Source organism: Erythrolamprus reginae, chromosome 8 (assembly GCF_031021105.1).
Source record: "Erythrolamprus reginae isolate rEryReg1 chromosome 8, rEryReg1.hap1, whole genome shotgun sequence".
Lineage (NCBI taxonomy): Eukaryota > Metazoa > Chordata > Lepidosauria > Squamata > Dipsadidae > Erythrolamprus > Erythrolamprus reginae.
Genome location: NC_091957.1, coordinates 35,312,470 through 35,336,127, shown reverse-complemented (window position 1 = coordinate 35,336,127; position 23,658 = coordinate 35,312,470). Strand labels below are relative to the sequence as shown.

Genomic DNA, 23,658 nt, shown 5'->3' with positions numbered 1-23,658 from the left:
CTTCCTCCTGGTTGATACTTTTTTCTCCCCAATGTTCACTTCCAATTAGGTGTATTACATAAACTTCACAGATTTTGCCAGCTTCGAGGTGGTGGTGGATGAGAAGCCTTTCCTGCAGTGCACTCGGAGTATTGAAACTGGGAAGACCAACTTCAACACCTGCTACACAGCCGGTGTTTGTCTCCTCAGAGCTCGCCAGAAGATCGCTGTGAAAATGGTCCATGCTGACATCTCCATCAACATGAGCAAGCACACCACCTTCTTTGGGGCCATCCGGCTAGGGGATGGACCCTCTTCCTAAGGACCTGAGGTGGGGGCTTCCCCAAACCCCTTTTGCATCGCCATTCAAAAGATTGGGAAGAGTCAAGGAACTGATATTTATTTTTTTGATGTAACTACAGAAAGCAAGTCAGGTTTTTCCTTCGGCTCCATTGGAGCAGTGCCTTAAAAACGGAGCATTGTTAGAGATGAGACCTTTCCACCTGAGCTGTATGTATACCAGGGGTCTCCAATTTTGACAACTTTAAGACCTGTGGACTTCAACTCCTAGAATTCCTCAGCCAGCTTTGCTCCAGAGGATTTATCCCCATAGATGGCTGCGTTCCTTCTTCTTGGCTATCCCAACAAGGAAGAGACTTATCTTCTATTCTCTGTTGGCTGATGAATTCTGGGAGTTGAAATCCACAGATCATAAAGTTGCCAAAGTTGGAGACCACTGATATATATACAGACCTATGGACTTCAACTCCCAGAATTCATCAGCCAGCAAAAAACAGAAGACAAGTCTCTTCCTTGTTGGAATAATCAAGGAGAATGAACTGTGGGGATAAAATCTGAAGCAAAGCTGGCTGAGGAATTCTGGGAGTTGAAGTCCATAGGTCTAAAGTTGCCAAGCATTGAGACCCCTGGTATATATCACATCAGAGTCAGGTGGTGAGGCTCCATGGAGGCTTCTCCCTGCCTTTTCCGGCCCTGTTTCCTCCCAGGAGATTCCTAGAGAGGCCCCACAGAGGCTTCTCCCTGTCTTTTCCAGCCCTGATACCTCCCGGGAGATTCCTAGAGAGGCCTATAATGCTAGCGGAATCCAGCCCAATTCTGCTACTGCACCTGGGCAGGTAGCGAAATCGCGCCTCTGGTGCACCTGCGTGTCCGTGTGCAGTTTCACTACCTGCCCAGGTGCAGTAGCAGAATTGGGCTGGATTCCGCTAGCACTCAGAGCCATGGGAGGTGAGCACACATCACCGTTCCACCTTAGCAGCCCACCTCCAGTGTGGATTTGTCAGGTGGGGAGCAGCTTTGTGGGCCAGCAGTTGTAATCACCCTATGATCTCTGTATATATAGATAAATACATATGTATATATATATATGGAGAAAGAGAGAAAGACAGAGACAGATAGATAGATATATATAGATATATAAATGTATATAAATTGGGATGTAAGTTTAGTTAATTTACAGTGTTTTCTTTGCAAATAAAGTTCTCTTGAGATGATTTCTTTTTTTAAAAATAAATTTATTTTTTCTCCACAATTTCCACATGTATCAATGCATATACAGTACCTTAGAATATATCAATAATTTACACAATTATACATTTTTTTTCAATCATTAAACCAATATCCTATTTTGCACCTATTTTATATTACTGTTGATCAGTCTGTTATTCTTTTTGGGGTTTTTTACACTCCCCTCCCTCTTTCTCCATCTCTTTCCTCTATCTTATTACTCCTTCTCTACTTCCCTCCACTCCTTCTCTTCTCCCTTCTTTACCTTTCCACTTCCTCTTTCTCCTCTGAGTGATTTTTATCCTAGTTCATCTCTTGTTTTACAGACTGATAACTTGTTCCCATGCGCTTTAAAACTGACGGTGCCTCTTCTAAATTTGTTGTTTTAATCATTTCTATACATACAATTCTTCATTTTGGGTATATGCTATTTATCTAATGCTGCCTCCTGAAAACCTAATTTTGTCTACAACCGTTCACACTCCATTTTCTTCTTTTATAGGCATTCTAGTTTAATTTCTATGTATACTGCTAAAAAAAAAAGGGATTATTCAAATAACACACCCTAGATCTGAATGAATGAAATATTCTCATTGAATATTTCATTTGCACAACTATTTGATTTGCACAACAGCATGTGAAATTGACTGTCAATCAGTGTTTCTTCCTAAGTGGACAGTTTGATTTCACAGAAGTTTGATTTACTTGAAGTTATATTTTTTAACTGTTCCCTTTATTATTTTTTTTGAGCAGTGTATATTCATTTTCTGTCCAATGATAATAGCTTGAATCCCAGCCTGTGTTTATCAACCACAGAGCAAGGCAGCTGTATCTGATTCTAACTGAAAGCACTACCAGGGCCTGGGACTTCTGATGACTGGTGAAAAAATCAGTACACCATTGTCGGAACAAGATTCCATTATAAAAGATGGCAAGGTTAAGTCATAATGGTTAGGCATCCTTTTTATATTTGGGAAGTGTAAGGAAGCCGTTTCTTGGCAGGACTCCAGAAAATGAAACGGTTTGAGAATGACTAAATGAAAATCCAAAGCATGATATTCACCATGGTACTTTGAGCTAGAACACAACACCAGCTCAGCACTGAGAGACGGAGGAAAAGCAATTTACCGTATTTTTCAGAGTATAAGGCGCACCTTAGTTTTTTGGGAGGAAAATAGGGGAAAGAATCTGCTTATTCATTTGGCTAGCGTCCTTAGTCTGGTCAGCTTCAGCACATTATTTTATCCCCTGGTTAGGGCTTAAAAAAACTTTATTGGAAGAGAGTAACAATGAAAGAGCTTGCAAGCCAGTTAGAGCTGGAAACATCATTAGCACCTGGAAAGAAACATTTGGAGCAAGTTAGACCAATGGAAAAAAAACCTGCAAAGACTCAGGGCTCGGAAAACATTCTTCCAAGAGAATAACAATAAAAGAGCTTGCAAGCTGCTAAGAGCTGGAACATCCTTAGAACCTGGTTAGGGCTGAAAATAAATTTATTTGGAGAAATAAAGAGTGTGCAAGATAAGAGCTATAAACTTCATTAGCAGCTTATACTCTGAAAAATACGGTAATTACATGCACTTCGTGGAAACGAAACTCCTGCTCACTTTACACCCTGCTGGTTCCTTAAGAGAAGTAGGAAATGTTTTGAATGTCACCAAGTAGTTCACAAGCTTGTTCCAGAAATTTCAATAAATCTGTCCAATGCTGCTTAGGCCCGTGATGGTGAAACTATGGCACATGTGGCACATGGAGCCACATTGGTGGGTATGGGAGCTCAGGTCCAGCATGCACGCGTGTTCCGGCCAGATGATTTTCTAGCCTTCTGGGTCCACTGGGAATGGGGAAGCAGGCTGTTTCCATCTCTGGAGTGGTTGTGGAAGGCTGTTTTCATCACCCCAGGCTCCTAGAAAGGCTCTGGAGCTTGTGGAGAGCAAAAAAACGGGCCTTCCAGTTCAACCCAAAGTTGGCAAACGAGCAATTTTCTGCCTCTGTTGTCAAGAAGGCTGTTTTCGCCATCCAGGCTCCTAGAAAGGCTCTGAAGCCTGGGAAGAGTGATAAACAGGTGTGCCATCGCACGTTGGGAGCAGAAGAGGGGGTCATGCTTGCATGTGCAGGGGGGTGCATGGAATTATGGGTGTGGGCACACACGCGTGAGATCTCTTGCGCTCCACCCCTTTTGGCACGTGAGCCAAAAAAGGTTCACCATCACTGGCTAAGGCTATCATTTTGCAGGACGTTGAGCTAGATCAAAAAAATGCCCACTTGGCCTTCATAACATGGAAGCAGCAGCTAGGCAGGTGCATACCTGCCAAATCAGGTTCATTTTTACATACTTAGCAGGACCATGAACTACAGATGATTTGCTCAATGCCCTGCCCTCCGCGCGAAGTTTAATTCCTCTACCAAGCCTGTTCACAACAAGAGAACAGGGATCCTCTGCCCACTGCCAGGAGTTCAGTCTTGACTGGCTCCAGGTTGACTCGGCCTTCCACCCTTCCAAGGTCAGTAGAATGAGAACCCAGGTTGATGGGGGCAAGTTGCTGACATTTAGAATCCATTAAGAGAGAGCTGTAAAGTGGTATAGAAATGTAAATGCTATTGCTAAGTATGAACTAACTACAGAAATATATAGACGTTTCCTTGAAAAGATACAGCTGCGATGGTCTCTAAGAAAGGTATCTGCTATCATTTGAAGACGAGGAACATGGAAACTAATCTAGGAGCAAACCAATCCAGGACCATTCTAACAGTGAGAGCAACCAGTGGAAGCTGCTTGCATCCAGAAGTTGTAAATCCACTGGAAGTTTTCAAAAAGAGGTTGCACAACCATTTGTCTGAAGTGGTGTAGGACTACCTGCCTGTGCAGAGGGTTGGACTAGAAGACCTTCAAGGTCCCTTCCAGCTCTGTTCTGGTTGTAGTTAACACTCCTTAAGAATAAACCACTGGGTTACTCAACACTGTTTGTTTTGATTCTTCTACTTCAGGGAGCTCCAACCTTGGCAACTCCGAGTCCTCAGAGAGGGGTGGCATACAAATATAATAATAATAATAATAATAATAATAATAATAATAATAATAATAATAATAATAACAACAGCAATAACAATAATATAATAAGAGCAGCAGCAGCAACAACCTCAACAGAGTTTTAAGGGACCTTGGAGGTCTTCTAGTCCAACCCCCTGCTTAGGCAGGAAACCCTACACTACTTCACATAGATGGTTATCTTCTTAAAAACTTCCAGTGTTGGGGCATTTAAAACGTCTGGAGGCAAGCTGTTCCACTGATCAATCATTCTGACTGTAAGGAAATCCCTCCTTAGTTCTAAGTTGCTTCTCTCCTTGTTTAGTTTCCACCCATTGCTTCTTGTCCTGCCCTCGGGTGCTTTGGAGAATAGCTTGATTCCTTCTTTGTGGCAATCCCTGAGATGTTGGAAGACTGCTATCATGTCTCCCCTGGTCCTTTTTTTAATCATTATTATTATTATTTATTAGACTTGTATGCCGTCCATCTCCGGGGACCGGGGCGGCTTTTCATTTCATTTATTTTTCATTAGACTAGCCATGCCCAGTTCCTGCAACCGTTCTTCATATGTTTTAGCCTCCAGTCCCCTAATCATCTTTGTCGCTCTTCTCTGCACTTAAAGAGTCTCAATATCCTTTATTATCCCAACAAGCATGCTTATGCAAAAAGAGGGCCTGATTTTACTGTTGCGAGGAAACCAGAGTTGTCAACACTGTTGATGCACCCACGTGCTCAGCTGGCCGCCTTCCAGACTGCAAACTTCCCAGCGGCCAGGCGGCGAACCGAGGATCCCCGTCGCGGCTGCGACTCCCCGCTCGGCTAAAGCAATTCCTTGCACCAGGGGTAGGCAAAGTGGGCTCCTCTATGATTTGTGGACTTCAACTCCCAGAATCCTTGAGCCAATCATGCTAGCTCAAGAATTCTGGGAGTTGAAGTTCACATGTCATAGTAGAGCTAACTCTGCCTACCCCTGGTCTAGTCCAATGGAAAGAAGGACATGTGGGACAGGGCTCTTCTATAATATGTGGACTTCAACTCCCAGAATTCCTGAGCGAGATGATTGGCTCAAAGATTCTGGGAGTTGAAGTCCACAAGTCATAGAAGGGCCCACTTTGCCTAAACCTGCCTTGCACAAACTTCCAACCGGAGGCCCCGCCCCACTCCTGGCCGCCCCGCCCCAAAGCTTCGGTCGGCGAGAGCGGGGGGCGGGACGGGCGGGAGGCCACGGCCCGCGCCACTTACAAACCCAACCCGGCCGCGTGACGTCATCCCCCGCGCCCGCGCCTCTTTACGACGTCGCTTTCGGCAGCAAAGATGGCGGAGGCGGCGGAGGAGAAAGAGCCGGCGCGGCTGTCGGAGCTGCTGGAGTCCGGCTGGCGGCTCCTGGAGGAGGTGGAGAGCGGCGTCGAGGCGTCGTCGGGGGTGGCGGAGGTCCAGCGCCGGGTGCAGCGCGGCCTGGACCTGCTGGAGCGCGCCGCCAGCGCCGTGGCCGAGTTGGAGCTCTTCAGGTGAGGCGGTGGGCGAGGCGAAGCGGGGGCGGGCGGGCCCCTACGGGCAGGAGTCCCGGCTCAGACGCCTCGGCCTGTCTTGCAGCCGCAACGAGGAGCTGGAGGAGATCGCCTCGGCCGACCTGCGCTTCATGCTGGTGCCGGCCCTGCTGGCCTCGCTCATCCTGCGGCAGGGGGTCCCCTCGCGCCGGCTGGAGCACCTACGGAGGGCACGCGGCCTCTTCCACGACTTCCTCCGCCTCTGCCGGGACTACGCCTTAGCCCGCTTCGAACTGCCGCCGGAGGCCGTGGAGGGTGGCGGCAGCGGCCAGGAGCACGGCGGGGAAGCGGCCCCCGCCCCGTCCAACGGCCAGGCCTCGCTGATGGCCATGGCGACTGCCCGGCGAGCCAAGATCGAGAGGTAGGCGGGGGGGGGGGGGAGGGGAGGAAGACCACCATTTGAACCTTTCTGGATTTAAGCAGCTATGGTAGAAATTCCCACCTGGCACAGGCTGGCAGGGAAACAATTTTGGATTCTCCTCCTGACCTTCAGAGCAGATGTATTACCTGACACAAATTAAGGTCAGCAGTTGGTGAAAACCAGGTTGGTAAGCAGATGGGTTTTGATAATGCAGTACAGTATACCTGTGGTCTGCGGAAGGCCAGGGGAGGGGTGCAAGGCCATCATGGGGAGGGGTAATAAAGGCTTGAGGAAATGTTAAATCTTGAGCAGTCAAGATACGAGGGTTGCCCAGAAAGCAATGCACCACATTTTTTTTCTTCAACAATTATTTATTGAACATAATGAAACATACACACAAGAAAGAATGATGTTTCTTCTACACTCCCCATTTTTCCATGTAATCTCCCTCCCGTTCCATGGCCTTCTTCCAGCAAGACACAAGGGCGTGTATGTCCTGTTGGTATCACTCCTTGTTCTGGTCACAAAGCCTGCACTGTGAGAATCACCTCTTCATCATCCTCAAAATGTCTTCCGCAAATGGCATCCATTCAGATCCATGCAGATTCTCTATAAACTGTACACAAATGTTTCTGAATGTTTCCAACAATTTCTTTCTCTGTGAGAAATTCAATGACGACATGCTGCTTGTAACTTACGTCACTTACAGACGCCATTTCGAACCACTGCTGCAGCTATGCTGTCTGTCTGAAGAAACACAAAATTTACACACACACTCCTGACAATTCAAATAATGTATATCTAAAGTTTCTCATTCGTAGCATTCCTGTAGCCTGAGGGGAAAAAATGGTGCATCACCTTTTGGGCGATCCTCGTATTTGAAGGGGATCAGTAGTGAAGAAAAAGTTAAGAACCACTGCAATGTAGCCTATTGCATACTAGATTGTAACATTGGAAATTGCCTACAAATGATCTCAGCTGGTATGGGTTGTCCTCAAAAACATTGTAAATAACAACAGAAAACATTACAAATGCCTTGTGCTGGAGGCAACCTTGCTTCAAGAGATTAAAAAGGAACATCATGACTGAGAGCCTGAGCAAGAATCAGGTTAAGGATGGCAAAATTAGGACTGACTCAATTTTTGGACTGGGAGGTGGGTTCAGACAGCTGCACAACTGTCTGTTGCAAATGTTTACGCTTGAACGCCTTCAACTAGACTTGTTTTTCACTTCCATAAATCTTTTTGAAAACAGATACAAGCAAAAGAAAGATTGCGAGAACCAGCTGGCTTCTTTAAAACCCTTCATTGATAGTGGTCAAGCTGAAGAAGAGCAAATACGAGAATTCTATTTGCTGCAGATTAAGAAGTGGATCACTATAAGCTTGGACGAAATTGAAAGCATTGATCAGGAAATTGCAATCCTTAATCGGCGGGATGCTTCACAGGTGAGATAGTGATGCCACTTGTACAGATCAAATTGCAGGCCTCTTTTGATAATTTTCCTCCACAATGTCCCCTGATTATCGTTGTGAGAATTAAGACCATATCTTCATAAACAAAGTATGAAACCTATAATGTATGTCTTGTAGCAGACAGGATATAATATATATATATTGATGTATAAAGGCAATAAGTTTGATTCCTTTCTGGTCAAAAATAAGAAAAGTCCCTAAATCTTGGAATATTCATTAATCTAAAAAATGTTGGATAACAGATAGTTAGATAGTTAATGTTTTCTTCCAAAACCAGATAGGTGGCTTTTCAGCAAAATTCCTTATTACATTATTTTTTAAAATTGAACATTCTTTGTTGAATAGCTTTTAATTTAACAAACATCATTTATAAATCTTCACATTGCAGGCAGTCAAATGCATCTGAATAATCTTTGCAAGGGAAATATATTTTGGGGATTTGTGCTAGAATCCCCCTTGTTCTCTCTCTTCTTTGAAACAGTTTGAATTCTGGTTTTATATAAATTAATTCAGATATGCAATCAACTATCTGTAATCTGAAATGTGAACTGGCGCTCTATCAGATTTTAAAAGCTTGTGCCAAAATGGTATGACTTAAGGTGCTGTATGGAAAAGCAGAGAAACAAGAAATGGTTTAACAAGAAACTAGCCAACTGATGCACCATATGAACATTTAAAATCTGGTACAAAAATAAAATAGTAAAAATCCAGCTCAGGTAATTAGTTAGTTCATTCATTCATTCATTCATTCATTTGACTTCTGTACTGCCCAATCCCGAAGGACTTACAACAACAATAAAAATACAATATAAATAGATACAATGCAGATTGATTCTCTTCCTGCTTCTTTGAAGAATTCATATTCCCCACTTTATTGCTGGTGGACCTTGGGCATATTGATACAAACACCTGAGGCACTGCCAGGTTGGATGCCCAGACTGCTCCCCTGCCTGGGCTATTTCTCGGCCTTAGTTTCCCATTTATGAAATTGAAGCCAGTTTTGCTGTGGAGCACTTTATACAAATAAAAAGGTGTTCTATGCACAATTGAGATGAGGAAGACTAAAATGGTGTAAAACATTTAGATTACTTCTGTAGATAGTGAATTGGATAAATTTTAATTGCTTCTTTTAAAAAGATGCCTTTCTTCTCTTCTCCCCCCCCCCCCCAAAGGCCCACAGAATGTTTTCTGTGGGTGGGTGGGTGGACGCCATCTTTTGAAGAAAACTATAGTTGAGGAAATGTGCAGTTGCCTGTCCTCCGCTTCCTAGATTTTTTGTTTTTGTTTCTTTTAGTGTGAACAGATGCTGAAAATTGCTCCTCCTCCTGTTTTTCCATCCCTTCTCCCAGGGTCCATCCACACGACCTTCCCAGCCACCCCGACCTCCAATGAGGCCCTTCATCCTTACTCGGGATGCTGCCCAGGCAAAGTATATCATTGGGGGGGAAAGGAGGCTCCTTCTGCTGCTTCTGGCAGGGAGGAGGTCTTGATGGCAGAGGGGCGATGCATGGGAGGGGGAGGGTGGATTCTTCCTGCGCCTGCAGCTCTGCTCAGCTTGAGGAGGCCTGGGCTGTATTTCTTTCTTGCAGGGTGTTTGGCGTTGGCTATCCTAGCATAGCAACAATGACGGTGGATGAATGGTACGATCAGCACCAGAAACATGGAGTCCTGCCCGAACAGGGCATCTCCCAAAAACCTCCAGGTATTTGTAAGCATAAAATGTGCAAGCGGGGAGAGAGGAAAGGCCACTCCTAGAGAGGAGCTCTCTGGTAACTATCAAAAGCCTCAAAATGAGACAGTTTAGGATCCCTTAGAAAGCTAACTGGATGAGGAACCTTGAGTAGCAAAATTTGGAAAGGGCAACAGCTAAACTTTGGGACCCAGAATGCCCTCGCAGCTGTCAACGGTTGCTATTCTAAAGTGTGCTTGGTCAGATATAACAGGTGCTTGTCCAAAAGGTAGTTTAAAATCTTTAAAGAATAAAATCCCCTTAGCAGACAATGGAAATGATAGTTACGCTTCCATTCTTTGCAGCCCCACCTAAAGAGCCACAGAAGTGAGGCCACAAAAAATACCAGAATGTGTGATGAGAGGTATCTAGGGCAGCATAGGCTGCCTTGGGAAATAACATCTAGTTATTCTCAAAGCCACGAATAAACTTTAGAACACATGGGCTTTTGTTCAGAATGCAGAAGGTTTAAATGTTTTGCTTGTCCTATGTTGGTACATCGTATGCCTCGTTTTATCTCTTCCCCCGTTCCATAAGCGTCACCACAATTGAAAAGGGGGTGAAATAGAGATGGAATAAGAAGCGGGTGGCCGTGAGAATGCACTTGGCTGGGATTGTGATAACTGTACCGTAAAATTGTGTGGGTGGACTTTTTTAGAAGCATATGGGGGGGGGGGGGGGCTGCTCTTAGCACAGCTTTGACTTTTGGCCCTGCAGCAGGTCCTGAAGACCAGCAAAAAGAACTGGAAAACGCCACAGAGGAGGAGCAGCAAGCTGCAGCGTTGAAAGCACGGGAGTGGGACGACTGGAAGGACGTGAACCCAAGGGGCTATGGCAACCGGCAGAACATGGGCTGAGGAGAGTCCCCCGTAGCCTTCGTGAGGAAGTGTGAGTGGTTCCTCGTTGGACAAGAAGAAACGGAATTGCCCGGTATTGTATTGAGGGCTGAGGTAGATGGGAGCTCCAGAAATGCCAGTATGGGAAATGCAGAAAGATTATGCATTCCTGGCTCCTTACCTGTCTTAAAATGGTCCTTACTAACCAGATTGGATGGCCACTTGGAAGTACTTTGGGCTGTTGTCGCTTATTTCTTTATTTTAAAAGACAAAATAAAATGCTCCACTCAGTTCATCCAAGTCTTCCTTGAGTCTTTCTCAGCCTCTGGCTGCTTCATTCTCTCTAAAAAAGAGCGAGATTTGCCTTGGCTATCAGACTTTTTTGGAGGGCATCTGAGAGTGGTTGTGGAGAATCCTTCGTTTACTACCAGATTCTGGGCATCACCTTTTTACGCCCCTTGGAGAACCGGAGAAGCTGCCATGTGCACATACAGGCTCTCCCTGTATTTCTGAGATGGAAAAATGTGTCCTTGTACTTCGGTTCCCGGCATGCTTGTAATCCTGTATCTACAACTTGTGAATGACTCAGGCTGCTTGGGTCCCCAAGGCAAGATTTGAATCTCTGAACTTTAAAGTGTCTCCAAAATTTAAACAGTGGTCTGTTTATCCAGTTGTTCTCCCTGTGGAACTGTCCATTTAAGTGCTGGAAGCAGCTCTGAAGAAGAGTGCAAGGGAAGATACGCGAAGGGGTGGTGCTGGGTATCTTTCCCTGATATGGCTGTCCATTAGGCAATTATGGGTCTCTTTAGAGGCAAATTTAATATACTATAATTTATTTGACTTTTATGCTGCCCAATGCTTGTAAGTATCGTACAGTACTTGAGATCTCTCCTGTTCCCATCATACAAGTGCTTTAGCTCCCCGAGAGAGTCCTTACAGAATCTGGTTATAGCCTTGGACCCATTTTGGCTGTATGCAGGGGGTCCAGCAAACCTGGAAAACAGGGAAATCAGGTGGTTTGGGAAATATCAGGGAATTGGTGAAAAAAATGGAAAAAACAAATGTTTAAAAGTCTGGGAAAACTCATGTAAAAAACAACGGATTGCGCTGCCTGACAGTCAAGCAAAAATGAGTATACCTATGGCAACCACTTGCTTCCTGATATTTCTTCACGGCTTAGCCGTTTGACGTCATCTACGGCCGCGCCTTAATTAGATCGCAAGTTAAAGGAAAATGTCGGAAATGTCAGGGAATTTCAAAATGCTTTACCCCTGGACACCCTGTGTATGTTCCTTCTGTAATTTCCTATCGATCCCACTTAATAGACACAGATTTGCCACTGTGACACTGATTTTCTTTTGTCATTAGAGTGATTTCTCCTTTTTCCTTCCAAAGCTCAGGGCAACGGTGCATATATATCTCCACAGTTTTCACATACATATCAATGCATATACCATAGAATATATCAGTAATATACACAACTATACATTTTTATCAGTCGTTCTTAAATCAGCATCTTATTTTCCACCTGTTTTATATTTCTGTTCATCAGTCTGGTCTTTTATTTACACTCCCCTCCCTCTTTCTCGATCTCTTCCCTCCTCTCCCCCTTCCTACTTCCCTCCACTCTTTCTCTTCTCCCTTCACTTTTCTATTTCCCCTTTCTCCTTCTTTCTCTTTCCCCGAGTGATTCTTATCGTAGTTCATCTCTTGTTTAACAGACTGATAGCTTGTTCCCATACACTTTAAAGCTATCAGTGTCTCTTCTAAATTTGTAATTTAGATCATTTCTATACATAACAATTTTTTATTTTAGATATATGCTGCTTATCTAACGCCTCCTCAAAAACCTAATTTTGTCATCTGGGTCTACCACCGTTCATTCTCCATGTTCTTTTTAAATCTAATTTAATTTCTATATTCATTTTTTATCCAATCATATCTTCTCTTTGAGTATCTTCTCTTTGAGCTGTGGATCTTGGAGGTCCAGCCTCTCTCTGAGGCTTACTCTTCCGGAGGTCCCTTGAGGGAAAGGCATTGGGCTTTTTTGACACTTACCATATTCAGGGCCATATTTTTGTCTGGAGAAGGATTCCATGGACTGCTGCCAGAGTATAAGGATGCCAACTTGATTGACAGGTTTAAGTGGCTTCTGCAGTTGGAGTAGGTTCTTGTTCATCTTTGGTGGGAGGAGGTGGCAGAAGGTCAGAAAGTAAGAGCATTATTGTCAACAGCATTTGGCTAATTACTGATGAGTAGCTGTCACCATCTGTCACCAGGAGGGATCATGGCAGGGCAAAGAAGAAAGGGCAACTCGAGGGAGGGGAGTAGTAGGCTTTTCTCTGCTATGGCTGAGAAAAGAGGAAAGGAACCAAAAGCAGGAACAAGCTTTAATATTCGTTCTGGGTTCTCCACCACAGTCTAGCCTTCCTTGGATCCCCTTTTCCAAAAGGATTCAGGCTGGGTCAAGAAGGGAGCCAGGCCCAGAGCACGCCAGAGTGTCAACGTTCCAGGTAACATCCGAACTAAATCAGAGTCCGAATCAAAGTTCTCCTCGAAGTCCCAATTTATTTCCGGAGTCATCCTGGCACCCACACTGGGAAACCTGAATCTGAGTTTCGCACCCAATTGAAAGCTCACATCCCTTGTTCCCCACCCACAAACATGTCACGTTGCCCACTCAGATTGTGCCAGCGTGGCCATTCCTCCCGCTTCCGCCCAGGTGGATGGGCATAGGATGGCCTTGAACCGCTCGAAAGAATGCTTTGTGGCTGCATCTGTTCCCTCATGAAAATCACCCCTCCCAAGTTCCCATAAACATCAGGCCTTCTCTAGATAGTGTGGCAAGCCGTTGATTTATCATCAACTTCTACACCTGCTTGATACAGGGAGGGGATGAAATATGTGGGGTCCCCCACCAGGCCTGGCATAAGGGATTCCCCCTTGATCCACCCCAAAGGCTGTATCATGATACGTCACCCTCTGAGGGTTCGCATCAGCATGGCCACCACATGGAATTTAGGATGACTGGGGCTTGTCTCTGACCCACTCTGACATCCTACCCCCAAGAACAGGAGGGATAATTTGGCAGGTGACCTATAGGTCGCCTTGATTTATTTCTGCCACAGGCCTGGTCCTCTCCGTGGGGGTGGGGTGGGGGCTGCTAAGCAGCAAAAATGGCCATCCTAGAAAAGCTGCTTGTAAAGTTTTCAAGTGTGTTATATAAGTAAGCTTAAATAATAGGTAACCTTTCCTCCAGAGTTGCTTGCACATTATCCTCTAAATCTCTGTCCCGTTGTAGTGATCATTTTGGAGAAGATGCAACAGTCTGCTAAAATTTGGCTGTTGGTTTTCCAAACCTTGAAATCTTTCCTTTTTAACCAACTCTCCTAAATTGTCCCCCGGGTCCTTGTGGATAAAGACTGCTCAAAAAAATAAAGGGAACACTTAAACTCAAATCAAACTGTCCACTTAGGAAGCAACTCTGACAATCCATTTCACATGCTGTTATGCACATTCAACTTTGGAGAATATTTCATTCATTCAGATCCAAGATGTGTTCTTTGAGTGTTCCCTTTATTTTTTTGAGCAGAATATTTATAAACTGCCCTTTTAGTTGATTGGAGTGTTTAAAATGCAGTCTCTCCTGTTAGAATAATAGGAATCCAGGGTCATCGGGTCCAACCTTACAATACTCTTACAATGCATGGAGGTGATCACGCCTTTTGTCTGGTTTCTGGAAAGCTGCCTCCTCCGTGATCTTCCTCCTCCTCTTTTGTCCAAGCTGAGGAGCAGAAGGGAGCAACCCTGAGCCTAGAGAGTTCAGGGTCAAGGGAAGGTGGTGGTGGTGGGACATTGGGCTTTGGGTCTCCTGCTTCAGGAGCAGAGGGGGATCTTCTTCCCTCAGTCTCAAGGGACCAAGGCCATTGCTCCACCCCTGCCGGTCTTACAGATCAATGATTCTCAACCTGTGATCCACAGAACCCTGGGTGGGGGGGTCACGGTGTTGTTACAGGGGGTCCATAAGGGCTGGAAGAAATGTTATAATTTAAATCTTGAGTCTTGGAGGTGGGGTCCACAAAAGTTATTTAAAGATGGTGAAGAAAAGGTGGTGAACCGCTGGCACAGATTTACTTACTTACTTAATTAAAAAAGTACCATTAACAATAAAAAGAAATCAAGTACTGTACAAATTAAAACAATCACCCCAGTTAAAACCCACAACTCAGCAATCTAATCAAAACACATACAGTATCATTTAATACAATTTGGCCATGAAAGATGTCCAATTCATGGCCCCCAGGCCAGTTGGCAAAGCCAGGTCTTTGTAGATGGATGGCTATTGGGAGAGACGATCCCTCTTAGAGAAATGGCTGGATTGCATTTGAAGTATGCCTAGGCCTGTTTGAGGGATGGGCATATATACCTACAGTCGTCATTGGGGCTGGACCACTTTCTCCACTCCTCTCCTTTTCCCTTTTGCCCGGGATTTTCTTTTGGCCCCATTTGCAACTCCTATAGCATTGCTTATCCATTCCCTGAGCAGAGCCAGTCTGGGGGTGCTGTGGGGCTCGCAAAGCTAGCTTTGAAGAGGCAGAAATGTCCCATATTCAGCTCTTTGGGGAACAATGTGTGAAAATTATCCTTTCAGTTCAGGACAAAAGGGCTGAGTGGGTCACATTGTGGTCTTGTGGTTTTTTTTAATTGGTTAGGGTTGGAATGTTTCTTTCCAGCCTTAACCAGGTGCTCTTACCAGCTTGCAAACTCTTTCATTGTTACTCTTTCTGAATAAGGTTTTTTTAAAGCCCTAACCAGGGGATAAAATGTGCTGAATCTGACCAGACTAAGGATGCTATTTCCCTCCCCAAAAACTAAGGTGCGTCTTATACTCCCCAAAATATGGTAACCATCAGAGTAATGGGGATGGGGGCAGCCAGAGACAAAGGAAGGAAGATTGGCATAGAAACAGCTGTCGGTCAAAGAACTATAAAGACAGAGTTTGGAAAACAATCTTGATAGAGAGTAACAATGAAAGAGCTTGCAAGCGGGTAAGAGCTGGAAACATCATTAGCACCTGGTTAGTGCTGGAAAGAAACAAGTTAGAGCAATGAAAAAACCTCTGCAAAGACTTAGGGCTTGGAAAACATTCTTTGCAGAGAGTAACAATGAAAGAACCTGCAAGATATGAGCTGGGAACATCGTTAGCACCTAGTTAGGGCTAGGGGAAAAAAGCTTCAAAAAGAAGTTACACTCTGAGTACAAGATGCACCTGAATTTTCAGCCTCATTTAGGGAGGAAAGGGTGCGTCTTATACTCTGAAAAATACGGTAGGTTCACTCTTCGATTGATCTTGCATAAAATGTTTCCCCAAAGGTAAGTCCGCGAGGTCATGGAAATAAAACTGTTAACTGCCCAGTTTGGGAGCAGGCTAAGCTGCCGACAGAGCTCATTAGAACTGACATTGACTGGCTGGCAAGGCTCTTTTGTCTCCTCGCTTATGTAGCCCAAGTGCCAGTTAATGGGCAGTGAGGTGGACTCCTCATTCACAACAATTAAAAGGTAAATGATGGGGCAACCTAGAGGCCAGCCAGAAACTTTATGCAAGAGGAAGAGTGGGAAGCTTTGTGCCTGGATGGATCAAGAGGATTTGAGAAGATGAGCCGAGGATTTGGGAAGGGAGGCCATGCTAGATTATGGTCCAGTTTTGTAACGTTTGGCCGACAAACTGACCTGCAGCTCTGACTCCCACTTAAATATGGTCTTTGTTGACTTATAGCAATAGCATTTAGACTTATATACCACTTCACAGTTCTTTACAGCCCTCTAAGCGGTTTATAGAGTCAGCATATTGGAAGAATGGAAGGCTGAGTCAACCCTGAACCTACTGAGATTCGATCTGCCAAACTGATGGCAGCCGGTGATCAGCAGAAGTATCTTGCAGGACTGCACTCTAACCACTACAGCACTGACTTCAACAGGCTTTGGACTGATCTCTAGTGCCCTTCTAAGGAAAATTCAAACAATTTCCATATGGAAAAAAACATGGAACTCAAAAATCCCACTATTAATCAATCGGTAGAGTCAGAGGTCCAAGCAATTTTTGTTCTCACCCTCTGACAATTTCATTTGGAAGCTGGAAGACATTACAAAGGACCCTTCCAACAGGAGAAATTGGTTGAAGACAGGAAGGTGATCGGCATCTGGAGGACTTTAATTTGTCTTCTCCAGAGGAGGACAAACTGAGAAGAGTCAGACCTGCTTCGTGGACTTTTGGAGGGCAGATTTTGATCCACTCTGGAGAGAAAGTAGGTCAGATCCAGTTGTCTGAATAAAAGGTCCAGTATTACACAGAGAGACATTGGCTTTGCTTTGGCCCCTAGGATCTTCTACATTTTTAATAAACCATTTGAGTGAGGGGAGTTGAGTTCTGCAGATGACACAAAAAGTGCTTTAGGTAAAAGCAGCGATTCCAAAAAACCATCTAGGTAAGGGAGTAGATTTATTCTCTGTGGTTTTCTTGGCAAGAGTTCAGAAGCGGTTCGTCGCTGCTTCCTCCTTAGGGCTGACAAAGGGACATTGGCCCAAAGTCACCCAGCTGGCTTTATGGCTAAGGCGGCCCTGGAGCGTGCTGTCTCCCGGGTTATTCTGGATTGAACTGCCATCTGTCAGAAATGTTGTAGGGCAGGGGTCCCCGAACCTGGCAACTTTAAGACTTGTGGACCTTAGCTCCCAGAATTCTCCAGCCAGCATAGAATTCTGGGAGTTGAAGTCCACAAGTCTTAAAGTTGCCAACTTTGGTGTAGGGTCTCCTGCTTGGGCAGCGGGTTGGACTAGATGACCTATGAGGTCCCTTCCAGCTCTGTTAATCTATTCTATTCTAAACTGGTGTCTTAACCATCTCACTTAAGTGGCCAAAGAATGCAAGACGCAGACACAAAGATACCCTAACAGGCAGCTAGCCCAATGCGAGAACCCCCGAGTGGAAGGGTTCCCCCTCCATCAGTCACTGTATATCAAAACAGTCCCCCCCCCAGCTGTTTTTAGAGAAAGGGAAGCCTACTGAGAACACATGAAAAAAGATCACACCTTGTAGTTTTGTCATCAGGGTTAAATCATTTCTTTATCACTCCTGATCTTATACGTTGGTGTTCTCTATAATATAAGGGGGGATACCGTAATATAAGAAAAGGATAAATATTAATTTTAAAGTGTACACTAATTAAAGGATAATGATTATACATTTAGCTAAAGATGTGAGAAGGAAAGGGACACCAAGAGAATATAATTCAGGTAGCAATATATTATCAGTCTGTTTAACACAAAATTTTAATAGAATTGAAGTCACTCAAAATAAGGTTAAGACTAGAGTGAGAGAGGAAGTAGGTTTTGAGAAGGTAGAGGTGGGGTGGGGAGAGGCAGGCAGGAGGGAAAGGAAGGTAGATAGAGTAGGTGGGGAGTGGGAAAGAAACACGAATACAGACTGATAACATATTTAATTTAATTAATTAATTTGCGGACTCTGGGTGGCGTACAATAGTAAATAATATAATACAATACAACATAAGCAATAATAAACAACATAATAAAACAGTAGTAATATAAAACAGTTTAAACCCCCCAAAATACAACGTTCGTTCATTCAGCAAGCATTCATATGTTACCGGCAAAGACGGTTACCTTCAATTTTGGCTTCAGGCGTTCTAGAATATTACGGAGCTTTTTGATGTCATTTCTAAGCCCCCTTTCAAACTCTTGGATGGAGAATAAACCGGAGCATATGTCCATGTATTTCTTCCCTTCTTTGCAATTTTCCAGTTGCCGAGCCTTGGATCCTATTAGGAGTTGGTCTTCCAGGCTGCATAGATCTTGAAAAATATTCAATAAATATTAATATATTATTAGAAATTATTATTAGAAATTATTAACTGCTATATTAACAAGATGTGTTAATATTAATAAAAAAGAGACTAGTTAAGAAATTATGTAACTACGCATGTCTTTGAGTTCTATGTAAGGTATATGCATTGATATTTGTATGAAGTGGAAAAAAACTTTTACAAAAAAAAGAGATCACACCTAGTGTGTGTGTGTGTGTGTGTGAGCTGGACATGAGTAGAAAAAAGCAAGCTCAGTCTTGGGCAGCATCACGGGATGCAGGCAAGCCCCTTCCTTCCTCTCTGTGTGACCAGGTTTCAAGAGAATCACTGGGGCCTATTCAGAGGAGAGTCATCAAGAACCTATTAATAAATGACACGTTATAATTATAAGGCAACATTTACAAGTCATCAGTTATATAAGTTGCAAATTCTAAGTCAACACTTGGTATGTTTAGCCTGAAGGAGAGAAAGTTGCCAGCAGCCCAAGAGCAATCTGAAAGGCTCCTGGGTAAAAACTGCCACAGCTGCAGGTTGGGATCCAGCGGCTCCGAGGTTTTCCTAGTGCCACGAGCCCCTTCCCCAATGGAGCACCTGGGCTTCCTTGGCTTAGCTGCCTTTGGGAGAGGCTGGGAGTCACCTGTTAGAGCATGGAGTCCATTGGTTCCTCCTGCGCTGGGCAAAGTGAGATCTTTTAAAGATGGTCCAAACCCTCATCCGAATGCCCTGCGTTGCTCTAAGGCAGGGGGTCCCCAACCTTGGCCACTTTAAATGACTTCCGGCCTTCAACTCCCAGAATTCTTCAGCCAGCTTTGCTCCCAAAATTCCCGGCTTTGATTTTCTGAGGAATTCTGGGAGTTGAAGCCCACAATTCTTAAAAGTTGCCACGGTTGGAGAGTCCCCTGCTCTAAGGTCCTTTGGAAGGACAACCAAGGCTTCTCAAGTGTTAATATCATTTTTTTTTAATTTTGGGGACATGTGCTCCATAGAAAAAGGGAGAGGGAAAAGTAGAAAGAAAAATAAAATAAACTTCCCCTTTCAACTTACCTATCGTCCCTGTCTTACTATCCTATTGTCCTCTTTTTATCGTTACTTTTTACTTGTGTTTATACAAACTATACAAATTATCCTATAAATGTTAGATAGATGATAGATAGATAGATAGATAGATAGATAGATATGGACATACAGAGACAGATGATAGATAGGTTAGATGGATGGATGGATGGATAGATAGATAGATAGGTTAGATAGATAGATGACAGAAAGATAGATAATGGACAGACAGACAGATGATAGATGTACGGATAGATAGATAAACAGATAGTTTTTGCACTAGCAGATGACAAAAAATGAAAAACAGCAACAGCATCCAACTCCCACCTAAATGACGAATGTTTATAGGGTTTTAAAAATTATTTTACATTGTTTTTAATTTTGTTGTACGCCGCCCAGAGTCCGACTGGAGTTGGGCGGCTTATAAATGTAACCTGGGGCGGGCGCTTTTAAGCGAGGAGGGGGTCTCGCCAGGCCTGGTCCTGGGACTTGCCGCCCAGAGGCCCCCCCTCAGGCTCCCTCTGGGGCTTTGCGTCCGTGGAAGAGAGGCCGGGCCGCCCAGGCCAAGCCTTCGGATGCCGCCGACGCCGCTGCGGCTAATAGGATTGCGGCCTCCGAGGGTGGCCTGGGCGGGGCGGCCCCGGGGGTATAAGAGCCGGCAGGGCCCGCGGGAGCCGCCTGGGGAATCGGCGGAGCGGCGGCCGAAGGTAAGAGAGTGCGGCGGCTTCTCCTCACCTCACGAGGCGCCCAGACAGCCGTCGGCGGAGTTTGGCTGTGGGACGCGGCGGCTGCTCGGAGCCCGGGCGGTTCCGTCGGGGAGGAGGGCTTGTGCGACGGGGCTGAGGGAGGTCGGGCGGGGAGAGAAGCAGCCGACCCCGCGAGGCTTTCCCCCAGAAACCTTCGTCCGACGGCGGCTTGCGGGAGCGTCCCTGTCGTCGGGCTGGGTCAGTGAGGCGAAGCTCAGGAATCGGGAGGGCCAATTTATTCGGAGGAGCCTCGGCTTCCACAGCTCCCTGCCCCAGAATAATACTTTATAATGTCTATATCAATATCTATCTATCCATCCATCCATCCATCTTATTTTGTATCTATTTTGTATCTATATCTTTTGTATCTATACCTACCCACCCACCCACCCACCCACCCATCTGTCTTATTTTTGTATCTATCTTATATCTACCTACCTACCTACCCACCCACCCACCCATCTATCTATCTTATTTTTGTATCTATCTTATCTGTATCTACCTACCTACCCATCCATCCATCCATCTTATTTTTGTATCTATCTTATCTATACCTACCTACCCATCCATCCATCCATCCATCCATCCATTTATTTATTTAATTTGACTTCTATGCTGCCCAATCCCAAAGTACTCAGGGCGGCTTACAACAAAAATATAAATACAAAAACAATGAAAAAGAAGACAAATTTACAATCTAAAACCCATAAATTAACAATCATGACAACATGCATGCATTCTATGGGTGATACCTTTGTTTTTATTCAATTTTAAAAATTGAATAATAATAATAATAATAATAATAATAATAATAATAATAATAATAATAATAATAATAATAAAAGATGGAGAAAGGACTGGAAACCAAGTCCGATTAAGGTATATTCCGCTCGCAGAAGGGAAGGCTAAGCGAGGAGGCACTGTGGTTATGTTGAAGGATCTGAAAAACTCTCCTGTTGAAGAGGATTCAGTCGGATTCTCACCTGTTCCACAGGGATAGACTAGAATTAAGGGTGGAAGGATCTGAGGAAGAAGCTGTTGAGAGTCAAAGGTTCCAATCAGACTTTTGGTTAATAGAAAAAACTTTACTGCAGATTTATTTATTTAATTCAAGTTGTTTGCTGTCCAGTTCCCTAGGGACTCTAGGTGGTTGAGGTTGTGTTTTCTCTTTCCTCAGGCTTTTTCCAGCTTTTGTCCTTCTCATATTGATTTAAGATACAGTGGAACCCCGACATAAGAGCTGCTCGACTTAAGAGCTACTCGAGATAAGAGCTGGGAGAGGAGAGACATTTTTTTATTTTATTTTATTTATTACTTGGATTTGTATGCCGCCCCTCTCCGCGATACGAGCCGAGAAGAGCCGGGCTGGCTTACTTTCCTTCCTTCCCGCGCTGATGCAGAGCCACTCGAACAAAGCGTCGTGCCCCTCTGATGCTTTCGGCGGCTTCCGAAGCGACGCTGGGCTCTTTTGCCGCCAAAAGCGTCAGGGGGGCGTGACGCTTTGTTCGAGTGGCTCTGCATCAGCGCGGGAAGGAAGGAAAGTAAGCCAGCCCGGCTCTTCTCGGCTCGTATCCCGGCACTTGGTGAGTGGAGAGGCAGTCGCCTCCCCTGCCGCCCCACTCTGGGGGTCCTTGGCTTCTGCTGGGGGTGGGAGGATCCGAACGCTGTTTTGAATTTCACATTCCAAGTGGCCCAAACGCCAAAGGCGAACTTCCGCACCTCAGGAGTTAGCTCGCAAACGGCGCGGCTGTTTTAAAACATCGCTGCCGGCCTGGGGGGGGAGAGGGAAAGGGGGGAGAGGGGGGAGAGAAAGAGAGAGGGAGAGAGAGAAAGAGAGAGGGAAAGGGGGGGAGAGGGGGGAGAGAAAGAGAGAGGGATAGAAAGAGAGAGAGAGTGAGAGATGCTCAGTGAGCCTTTCTTTGAAGTTGCCTTTCTTTCTTTCTCTCTCTCTTTCTTTTTCTCTCTTGCTCTCTTGCTCTTTCATTCTTTTTTCTTTCTCTTTCTTTCTTTCTTTCTTTCTTTCTCTTTCTTTCTTTCTTTCTTTCTCTTTCTTTCTTTCTTTCTCTTGCTTTCTCTCCTTCCTTCCCTCCTTCCATTTCTTTCATTCTCCCTCTCTATTTTTATTTCTCTTTCATTTTCTTTCTTTCTCTCTTGCTTTCTTTCTTGCTCTTTTTCTTTCTCTCTTTTACCTTCCCTTCCTCTATTTCTTGCTTTCCTTTTCCTTCCTCCCTTCTTTCCTCCCTCTACAGGATTGGGTGGCAGTGAAGTTACTCTCCCCTTTCATAAGTTTCCTTGCTTCCTTCCTCTGTTCCTGTCCTTTCACCCTTTCTTTCTTCCTTTCTTTCTTCCTTCCTTTCTTTCCTTCCTTCCTTTCCTCCCTCCATTTCTTGCTTTCCTTTTCCTTCCTCCCTTCTTTCCTCCCTCTACAGGATTGGGTGGCAGTGAAGTTGAATAAATAACTACAGTTTAATGAATAAAAATAAAAGTTTGCCATGTTGATTGTTTTGGGTAAAAAGAGGAAGGGAAGGAAAGCTCTCAGCTTATCATCTTATTAATAAGTAAAGTTACATTTATTCTTGCAATGTCTTTTTGCATAATTTAGACTAACTTTGTGAGTTTTTTGAGGGCTGGAACCAATTAAAATTATTTACATTAATTCCTATGGGGAAAAGTCGTTCGAGATAAGAGCTGCTCGACTTAAGAGCGCAGGTCCGGAACGAATTAAACTCGTATCTCGAGGTACCACTGTACTAAGGGGAAGGGGCATCCTTGTGCTGCTGCAGAGACCCGTCCTCTCCTTTCTCTCCTTCCCTTCATCCTTGAACCAAACCAGATAGCTCCGCTCCTTATGGGTCAACTAGGGAAAGCTGCAGCCATGGGGGTGGGGGCTGTCTGACTGGGGAAGCTGCCTGTTTGGACTTCCCTTTAGTTGGGCCGCCCCAAGGCCTGGCAACTGAGCCTGCAGGCTCCGACCCCCTGGGAAGGGAGCAATTTCTGCTGTGGCTCCTATTCTCCCTTGGCAAGACCATTTTGAGATGTGGGCTTGCTGGCTTGATTCCATTATTCTTGAAAACTTCTTCCACTTTTTTCTCAGCTAGGCTACCAGATGTGGGCTGCAAAAATCAGGACAACCATTAGAGGGAAGAAGAGGGTTTTTGTATTGTTGCCCTTTAGACATCTGGAATTTATTTATTTATTTCGACTTCTATGCCGCCAACTCCCAGAGGATCCAAAGTTTTGCTAGGTGGAAGCCGCCTTTGAAGCAAGTGCGTTTATTGCGCATTATTAATTGAATCACAAAGTCCTTTCTCCTTCTTTGCTTTCCTTCCAGTGTGATCAGAGGGGATCGGCCCGATTTTCTACTTGGCCCATAAAGAGCGGAGACCTCTGGGTGTTTGTTCATTAAATCTGCTGCCAGATTAAAGATTTTTTTTCTTTAGAAAGGATAATTGGTATAAAACAAGCATTTAGAAATGTTTTTTGAAATAAATAAGGATGTGT

At 44.6% G+C, this 23,658-nt stretch overlaps 2 protein-coding genes across 4 annotated transcripts in view; both read left to right on the top strand.

Annotated features, from left to right (window-relative positions):
- The window catches only part of EDA (ectodysplasin A), an 80,450-nt gene extending 78,919 nt beyond the window's left edge, over positions 1-1,531 (top strand). The window contains exon 8 of the mRNA XM_070760139.1: positions 50-1,531. Within this exon, the coding sequence (XP_070616240.1) occupies positions 50-301 (252 nt within the window). The 3' untranslated portion in view covers positions 302-1,531. The remainder of the gene's footprint in view (positions 1-49) is intronic.
- Positions 1,532-5,807: 4,276 nt separating this feature from the next.
- Positions 5,808-10,776, top strand: IGBP1 (immunoglobulin binding protein 1). Of its 3 annotated transcripts, none has more exons than XR_011559741.1 (6): positions 5,808-6,042; positions 6,128-6,442; positions 7,697-7,889; positions 9,211-9,345; positions 9,506-9,618; positions 10,363-10,776. XR_011559741.1 is itself a non-coding variant. In XM_070759639.1 (6 exons), exons 1-6 carry the CDS (start codon positions 5,849-5,851, stop codon positions 10,500-10,502), a joined length of 1,032 nt encoding a protein of 343 aa, XP_070615740.1. In that variant the 5' UTR covers positions 5,812-5,848; the 3' UTR covers positions 10,503-10,776. The 3 variants fall into 3 exon arrangements, 2 of the variants coding, with proteins under 2 accessions (XP_070615740.1, XP_070615739.1); XM_070759639.1 differs by having other exon boundaries at positions 5,812-6,042; positions 9,266-9,345; positions 10,366-10,776; XM_070759638.1 differs by having other exon boundaries at positions 5,814-6,042; positions 9,266-9,345.
- The last annotated feature ends 12,882 nt before the right edge of the window (positions 10,777-23,658 follow it).